This window comes from Triticum aestivum, chromosome 6B, assembly GCF_018294505.1.
Source record: "Triticum aestivum cultivar Chinese Spring chromosome 6B, IWGSC CS RefSeq v2.1, whole genome shotgun sequence".
Lineage (NCBI taxonomy): Eukaryota > Viridiplantae > Streptophyta > Magnoliopsida > Poales > Poaceae > Triticum > Triticum aestivum.
In genome coordinates, this window is record NC_057810.1 from 544,942,763 (window position 1) to 544,952,232 (window position 9,470).

Below are 9,470 nucleotides of genomic sequence, written 5' to 3' on the forward strand. Positions count from 1 at the left end.
TCACATGCAGATTGGTACCACGATTGCTAATTTTTGCGTGTCAGTACCAACATTGGTCCAAATTTTTGCAAATTGGACTAAAACGCGTATTTATACGTATTGACGCCCGATCCGACAGGTCGGGCCCACCCGTCAGGTGCCACGCTAGCCAATCAGCGCGTGCCCGCGTGCTGACTAGGACGAGCCGGTGCGCTGCTGTTCTAACCGGTCCGGTCGCACCAGCTCCAGCCCGGCCGCACCATTCCCCCCTCCTCCTCCTCGCTCGAACCCTAGTCCATGGCGTCGGCGATTCCGCCAGTCGGCGGCGAGGGCGTCCACGGCGGCGGCGAGGGCGTCCACGGCGTCGGAGAGATGCCGTTCTGGCCTCCTAGCGGAACGGTTGGCGTCGACGGGGATGGCGGCGACGAGTCCAGCTCCGCGTACTCGACCGACGACGAGGAGTCGATGTTACTCACCATGGAGCAGTGGTTGCGGTTGGCGCATCAGTGGGTGGCGAACCCTAGCAGCAGCCATGAGTTGACGCATGGACTTGGCGGCGTGCTGTAAGTACCCTTGTCCTACTCCTCTGATTCATCCAATTGGGCATTTTTAGGGTTTGTTCATCTTCTGCTTTATCTAGTTGGGGATTAGGTTTTATCCAATTGAAGTGACTAGACTAACCTAGTAACATAGTGTATTGCACTCTCAATTTAGTTCAATTACTGTGGCTCTCCAAATTGTTCTGTACTGTCTGGTACTGTAATTTAAGCTGTTTTGTACTTTACTGTTGCTCTCCAAAATTTGCTTTTGTGCTAAATTAGTAAATAATAGACTTACAGGTTACTTTAAATTGTAATGTACTGTACTGTTGCTCTCCAAATTAAGAGTAATTATAATGAATAAATGAAATTTAATTTTTTCTGTAGTTTGGATGAAGACATTTGGCAAGTAAGGATCCATTTTGATGCAAGAGAACCATTGGAGATGAAGCTGTGTGGTTCAGATATTACTTATCTGAATTTGGTTGCAGTGATGGAAACCCAAGGATTTAATGCATATGATTGTTTGTTTCACATTGAAAATCCATCTTTAGGAGAGAAAGGGCTGGATTTGGTAGACAGTCATGCAGAATTACAGATGATAAAGAGGAAGATCCAGGACAAATTGGTGCTTAATTTGCTAGTCAGGGCTTGTCCACCCCCTGATACTGATTTTGAGAGGCAGCATTTTGAAAAGCCAGACTTGTCCACTGTGGTGTACCAAGAGCCTGTTGTTTATGATCTGAGTGAGCCTCCTATCTTAGCTGTTGATCAGGAAGGAGTAGTCTTTGAGAGTCAATGTAGCACACATCACCCTGTTGCTCCTGCTGGTGTTTGCACACAAGAAAGCAGAAATGCAACTAACAAGTTGAAAGCAGTTTTGGAAGAAGAAGAAGAGGGATATCAAGGATTTGAGGCTTATGAGGACAGTGATTCCTCTGATGAGGATGGTCAAATTGGAAGTGACCCTAATTACATGGTTGATGAAGAAGATGTAGAGGTGGAAGAGGGAAAGAGGCAGAGAGAGCTAGAAGTACAAGAGGAAGAATCAGATGATGATCAATCAGAAGAGGAAGAAATGCTGCATTATGAGGGTGACACTGAAGTTGAGGACCCATTTGAGGTAGAGGAAGATAGGACTTTTGAACAAGAAGAAGAAACTATAGTTGAACCTGTAAAGAAGAAGCAGAAGCTGCCAGTTAGAAGAGGCCCAACCACTAGGTCACATTGTAGTGAGCTACCAGAGGTTGAACCTGATTTCAGACCATCATCAGATGAAGAAGAGGAGGGGTTGTTGAGGGAGAGTGATGATGATGGTTTTCAGCCACTCTCTTTTGTCCTACAAAAGAAAAGGAAGAGTAGGGCAAAGAAAAGGCCTCCTAGGAAGTGGTACAATGAGAAAATGGAGCAACCACATGAGCAACTGTGTATGAAGTTGTGTTTTAGGGATCAGCATCAATTCAGAGAAGCTTTGTTGAATTTGCACATCACCCAGGCCAGGAATTTCAGGTATCACAGGAATTCAGATCAGAGGATAATTGTTGAGTGTACAGATAAAAAATGCCAGTTCTTAATGGTGGCAGCAGTTATAAAAGGGGAGAAAACATTTGTAATTAAGAAGATGAGACTAGAGCACACTTGCCCTAGTACCACTGAGACCACCAGGGTTAGTGCTAAGTGGCTAGCACAGAAATATGAGCATCTCTTTAGATCTGATATAACTACTGGTATTCAGACTATAATTGATGCATGCAATGAAAAATATGGTGTAGATGTGCCCAAGTGCATGGCATATAGGGCAAAGAACATAGCTATTGATGCTGTGTTAGGAGATCACAGGAAGCAATATCCTAGGCTTAAAGACTATGCTCAGACTGTCATGGACACAAACCCTGGGAGTAGAGTAATAGTCACTACTGTTACTCCAGTACCTAATGCAAAAATACCCCACCCAGGCCCAAGATTCCATGCCATGTTTTTTTGCCTTAATGGAGCAAGGGAGGGGTTTCTCAATGGGTGTAGGCCTTTCATTGGTTAGTTCTTGAACCTTGTGTGAACCATTTACATATTGTAGAGTACTCCATATTGTATCTCACTTGGAAATGTTGATTATGCAGGTGTTGATGGATGCTTCATTAAGCTCACTACAGGTGCTCAACTACTTGCTGCCACTGGTAGAGATGGCAACAACAACATATATCCACTGGCATTTGGCATAGTTGGTCAAGAGGACACACTTAGTTGGTGTTGGTTTCTACACCAACTGAAAATTTGCCTAGGGGGAGAAGTGGGCAAGTTTGGAACTTATACTATAATGTCAGATAGACAAAAGGTATGTGTTTGCATATTTCATTCTGTTTTGAACAAGTGTTTGCATTAGCTTAGATTTTCAAATTGTTTGTAGCTTAGACTTGTTAAATTGTTTGTGTCAGGGGTTATTGAATGCAGTGAATGCTGTGTTTCCAAGTTGCAACCAAAGATTCTGCCTTAGACATTTATATGCAAATTTCCAAAATGCTGGGTTTAGGGGTGAAGATCTTAAGAAGTGCATGGATAATGCTAGCTATGCCTACAATGAACACAAATTTAATATTGCAATGAATGATCTTAGAGCTGAAAGTGAGGAAGCTTGGGAGTGGCTTACTGCAATACCAAAAAAAACATGGGCAAGGCATGCATTTGACACAAACTGCAAGACTGACTTGGTAGTGAACAACTTGTCAGAGGTGTTCAACAAGTACATTCTAGATGTTAGGAGAAAACCTATAAGGACAATGTGTGATGGGATAAAAGATAAGCAGATGGTGAGGTGGCACATGAAGAGAGAGAGTGTAAAGGAAGCAAGATGGGAGATAACACCTCATTACAGTGAGAAGCTAGAGATTGAGAAGGAGAGGGCCAGATACTGCAAGCCAATACAGGCAGGGGTCAACTTATGGCAAGTTACAAGTGGGCAGCAAACACATGCTGTCAACCTGGAACTTGAGACTTGTGGATGCAGGAAGTGGGACCTTAGTGGCATACCTTGCAACCATGCCATCTCTGCAATAAACAAGGCTAAAAGGAAACCAGAGGATTATGTCAGCAAATTCTTCAAGAAAGATTTTTATGCTGCAGCTTATGAACCAATGATCTTTCCTGTGCCTGGTGAGCATGATTGGACAAGGACCCCTGGTCCAGACATAGAACCACCTGCATTCAAAATCAAGAGAGGAAGAAGGAAAGAAAAGAGGATCAAGGGCAAATTTGAAGTACCAAAGCCAAAAGAAACTTCAAGAATGGGGACCATAACATGTGGCAATTGTGGTCTCCAAGGGCATAGGTACACAAACTGTCTTAAACAGTTGAAGCCTGAGCTAGCTTTGAGGAAGAATAAGCATGTGGTAATAATTTTTCACCTTCAAATATACTAATGTTTTCTTTCTTGTACATTTCTTTCTAGCATTATTAACTGTTTCCTTTTCTTTGCAAGGCTAATGCTCCTACACCACCATCATCTGGAAGACAACCAAGACCTGCTGCTTCTGCTCCTACACCACCATCATCTGGAAGAAGAGGAGCTGGCAGAGGAGCTGGTGCTACTTCTACTACAACACCACCATCTGGCAGAGGAAGAGGAGCTGGCAGAGGAAGAGGAGCTGCTACTTCTACTACAACACCACCATCTGGAAGAGGAAGAGGAGCTGGCAGAGGAAGAGGAGCTGCTACTTCTACTACACCACCACCATCTGGAAGAGCTGGAAGAGGCAGAGGAAGAGCTGGAAGAGGTGCTCCAATGCCATTCATTGCCCCAAGGCAATATGCTGACATTCCTACTGATGGCACACACACTGGATGGATGTCCTACTTCACTGCTAGCATGGGAGGTGGAGGAGCCATGTAATGTCAAATATTGTGGTGTTATTTTGGTTAAACTTGATGCTTGAGGTGGAGTACTGGTGGAGTACTCTAGTAATGTTGAACTTGATGCTTGTAATGTTGAACTGGATGGATATGTGGTTGAACTTTAGGTGATTATCTGAATGTTGAACTTTAGTTGGTTATCTGAACTTGCTACTGGATGCTGGTAATGAGAGTTGATTGTGACAAATCAGTACCACATTTGCAGATTATTGTGACAAATCAGTACCAATTCTGCTGCTAGCTGTTGCATGTCAGTACCAATATTGGGGCATCACATAACATGCAGTACCACATTTGGGGATTCTGACATGTGGGCCATCCACCTTTCCTACTATTAAAGTGTGACAGCACAAGATCTCACAGGAGTGTGGGGACGAAACTAGGGTTCATCCGCGCAGCCAAGGACAAATCTCAGAGGGGCGCTGACTGGGGCCGGCGGCGGAGATGTCGTGGTCGTCCAGTGCCGGGTCCGCTCCCGGATTTCGTCGAGCTGCAGGAAGGAGGGGGGAGGAGTCGCGCTCGCCGGTGCGCTACCGCGAGAACCCAATGGCATACGAGCCTCCGGTGATGTGCCACTGTTCAACTCCGAGGAAGGCGCCAAGATGGATCTCCTGGAGCAGGCAGAACCCTGGTAGGAGGTACTACAGCTGCGTGGATGCTATGGTGAGTGCTGTTTTTTCCCTAATTTTCTTCCTCTTTCTTCTGTGCAATAATTTTTGGCAGCATGGTGAATTTGCTTGTGTATCTTAATAGCACGGTGGCTGTGGATTTGTGCAATGGCATGATGATCCATTGCCCACATTCTGGAGTGAGCTCATTGGGGATCTGCGTGATGAAGTATGGAGGCTTAAAGGTGCAACTGTTGCTAGATCTGAAGATCAATTTCCAATCCTGACTCCAAGTGAAGATGATGGCACAAGGGAGGCCATGTTTCTGTCTCTGCAAACTCAACTCAGAGAGAAGAATGCAGAGATTGCAGGGATTAGGGCCAAATTTCACAATGTGTTGTTTCTTTTCACTATATTTGTGCTTGGCTTAGTTGCAGGCAAGATATTAAGTTAGTTAGTTGCTTCAGTTGTAGCCAAGTTGTAATGGATCAAGTTGTAATGGATCAGTGAAGTTATCTTCTGATGCAATGAGATTTAGTGAGTCTTGTTCCTCTTTTATTGCAATGTACTGTCTGGTTTGCTGCAACATTGTCATAATGTACAATCTACATAATCAGCATAACCATAGCAATACATAACCATACATAATAAGAAACTGATCCATACATAGCAATACATAACCATTGTTCACAATACATAGAGGAGTTCCACTTCAAATGCATAGTTCATCCTTTTCTCATAAAAGGATGAATAGCATAACTACTACATACACAGCCATAGTTCACCATTAGTACAAGCATACAGTACACAACATTAGTTCCTAGATGCTAGGTCATTACACAACCATCATTCCCAAAATGTCAGCAATGCCACTAATCTCATTTCATCTTCTTCACTTCTCCAAGATGGCTTGAATCCCCCTGAACTTCTCCTTCAACTTTTCATTCTGAAACTCTAACTGCCACTTCTCTTCAATACGCTTTTTATTTCCCTTAAGCAGATCAGCAACCTGAAGCTTCAACTCTAGCTTCTCTTGGGTGAGCTTCTCCTGACACTTAGTTAGCTCTGCATTCTTCAGCTCCAAATTCATACTAGCTTCAGTAAGCACTTGCTTCTCTTTCATTTTGTTCAACTTCAAGTTCTGAATGACTGTTGCTTGAGCTCTTGTCAGGTTGAGCAGCACCTCATACTTCTGAGTAAGTTGCTGGGTCTCTGCATCTTTCTTTGCCATCTCAGTTGCCATCTTTGCCTTCATATCATCAGTCAGTTCTTTTCTTACCTCCTGCTGATATGTAATGGCAGACTGCAGATGCCTGAAATCCACCACCTTATCTTCCTGGAAGTTCATCAGCTCATGCACATCTTGGACTAGCTTGTCATAGTTGGCCTCCAGCTTGTTCTTCTCTTCTGTCAGATGGTGGATAGTGAAAGAATTCTCAAGATTGTCATTCACCCTAGCACTTTTGGCATCTTCAACCATTGCCCATAGCTTCAACAATGCATTCTGCATTGTTGGGGGCCACTGGTGATCAACCCATTCAACAAAGCCACAATTGCTACCTTCCTGCAAAAACAATAACAACAACAAAACAGTTCATACAGCAAGTAATTACACAAAATCACTGCAGTTGCCAAAAAGAATGTCTAAATTTAGCATCAGACCACTAAATTTAACAAGAGGAGCAACCACTTGAGTAGCTGACTAACTAGGTTCAGCCATTGTTCTAATGCAAAATATACTCATGCTTGACCTAAATAAGCTACTCTAACCACTATGAATCAAAATGTTGACACCAAGCAGAGTACTCCAGCAAACAGAGTTCAATATGGCACTGACCAAGTAAGAAAAAAATCAGTATGCCTACAATCCTACAATACATACCGGCTGTGCACATGCTAAAAACCTCCTGCCTGTGTCTGTTCCTTCAAAGGCAACAAGCCTCTCAGATGCCATGCCGTGCTTCTCACATGGAGACATCACATCCAGCTCAAGCCCCTTGTAACCTGGATCTTCAATGGTGAAAGGAACCTGCAGAAGCTCGCACAAAGACAATGGCCAAATCAAAACCTAGCGAAATCAACCAAATCAAGAAATCCCAAATATGAAACCCTAACCCTAACCCTGTACTGACCTCGCTGAGACCGTCTGTGGAGGAAGAATGCATGTACGGGGGGCTAGAATGGTCGTCGCTGCTTTCGTCCTCCAAAACCATGGCGACGGCGGGGCGGTGCGGCGGCCGGCCGGCTGTCGGGACGCGGTCGGCGGCGATGGAGGAAACGAGCGAGGAGGAGGGGGAGGGGAATGGTGCGGCCGGGCTGGAGTTGGTGCGACCGGGCCGGTTAGGACAGCAGCGCACCGGCTCGTCCTAGTCAGCACGCGGGCACGCGCCGATTGGCCAGCGTGGCACCTGACGGGTGGGCCCGACCTGTCGGATCGGGCGTCAATACGTATAAATACGCGTTTTAGTCCAATTTGCAAAAATTTGGACCAATATTGATACTGACACGCAAAAATTAGCAATCGTGGTACCAATCTGCATGTGATGCCTGAATTGTGGTACTTCTGTGCAATTAACTCTCCATACCATGTATCTTCCAAGTAACACTGGTTCTTGAGGTGTCTAGACAGCCCGGTACCTCTGCACCTCATTGCCATACTTTCGGGAACGTTGTATTCCCATCTGGCTTCTCAAATTCTCTTTACCGGGTGCTTATCCTTTGAGTGGAAAACTCGTGAGATATAAGGGGGCTCTTGAGCCGATCTCTGGCAACTGTTCATTCCAAGTCAGTTGTTCAATGTGTTACTCTTGGATGGTGTACCCCTCCTAGACCAATAGGCGTCGCTTGGAAGTCTTTGAATTATGAAGGAGCCAAGAAGTCTGTAAGGCCGGAAATCGCCTACTTCGTGTGTAAATCTACCCTAGTGATTGAGTACGGACTTTGTGTCCTAGCTCAAGAAGGAATAGGTTGGCCTAGGGGCCAGAACTCTTAGGACTTGGTGTCTAGATCTTCTCCAACGACATATTGTGCCAACAATCTGAACTTTAGGAATTACATCATGTGTTAAGTCCATGTTGGTGTGTTCTTCTTCATGTGTTTTCTCTTCGGCTGTCCTTCGCGTGTTCTCTGTCCTGTTGCTATCATGCTCAAGACCCTCCCATGGTTGCCGTTGTGCTGCGGCGAGCTTCGGGCTCTTGGTGTTGTCTCGGTTCACTTTTGCTCAATGACGACGCAATGATGCCTCCCCAACCAGCTAATCGTCTCGACCGCCCGTGGCGGATCTCCCAGTCAAGGTTCGTGTTAAGGTTTGGCACTCGTTGATTATGGATGATCCTCTGTTGTGCCGTGGGGCTCAGTACGCACACCGGTGTGGTGCATTAGGTTGTTTGTCGAGTCTTGGTATTGTGATCCCTCGACAGCATCCCACATCTACTTGTGTCCATCATGGTGTTGGTCTTTCTGCCTGCCAGCTAGGTTGTGCCTTCTTTTGGGCGTCATTTTTTTCTCTTCTTTTGTAACCTTGTTAAATGTACGGTTTTCGGCCCGGTTTTCCTCATAAAAAAGGCCAACTTGTTTAGGTTTTCGATCCGGTTTTCCTTATAAACTGGATCAGACAAAGCTTAAGGGGAGACTCTTGGCTTTGGCAGCTTTTTGAGCAATATATTCAGGTGGCGATCCTCTCCCTCCCGGTGACCGTTCAAAAAAAAAAACATCATGTGTTAGGACTTCCACTAGTTCAATTTACACGCTAGTGTTTTATAGGCAAGCCTACATTAAACTTGTTGAAAAAAATGAACTTCGTTTAAAAAAATGTCTATCCAGCCTCCCCCTTTCACATGTCTATTTGGCTATGTAGAAATGGTGTTATTTTATGCCAAACTCCATAAACTTGACCGTTCATTCTCTTACGCAGGTATCATTCTCATGCATCAATTTGTTGTGGCCATGGTTACAACATGGGGAGCAATGGAGGTTGGCATCAGGAGATTGGAACGCGCACAAGTTTATGTCCCGACTAGGGTAGCGAGCATGTAATAGACTATTTGCGGTCCAACTCTTTTAACGTGTAGTGTGTCACTCTTTGCTTAGCAATCCTTGGATTGTTTTGATGCGCTCCCTTTGTAAACAATGTAAAACGTTTTTGCTGTTCAAATTGAACCTCAAAAACATCATATATTAGCGTACAGAGGTTGTAATAAACATGGCATGTGTGCATCTATGATGTACAGGCCAGGCAATATATGCCCAAGTTTTTTTATGAAGGACACACACCATGTTTCATGTTTTATGTGTTTGGTTTTAGATTTAAGTTTTTGTGACATAGCAGTGTGAAAAACGTTTTGTGGCATAGTAGACACGTGTTAAGCATCAATGGTGCCAATTTCAATAATCAGATAGCGAAAACAGCGAAACATAGGTAGGTTGCAGTTGCATACGGAAC

At 44.6% G+C, this 9,470-nt stretch overlaps 1 protein-coding gene across 1 annotated transcript; it reads left to right on the forward strand.

The window, feature by feature from the left end:
- The first annotated feature begins 430 nt into the window (after positions 1-430).
- On the forward strand, positions 431-2,581 carry LOC123137909 (uncharacterized). Its single transcript, XM_044557794.1, has 2 exons — positions 431-542; positions 906-2,581. Exons 1-2 carry the CDS (start codon positions 445-447, stop codon positions 2,554-2,556), a joined length of 1,749 nt encoding a protein of 582 aa, XP_044413729.1. The 5' UTR covers positions 431-444; the 3' UTR covers positions 2,557-2,581.
- The last annotated feature ends 6,889 nt before the right edge of the window (positions 2,582-9,470 follow it).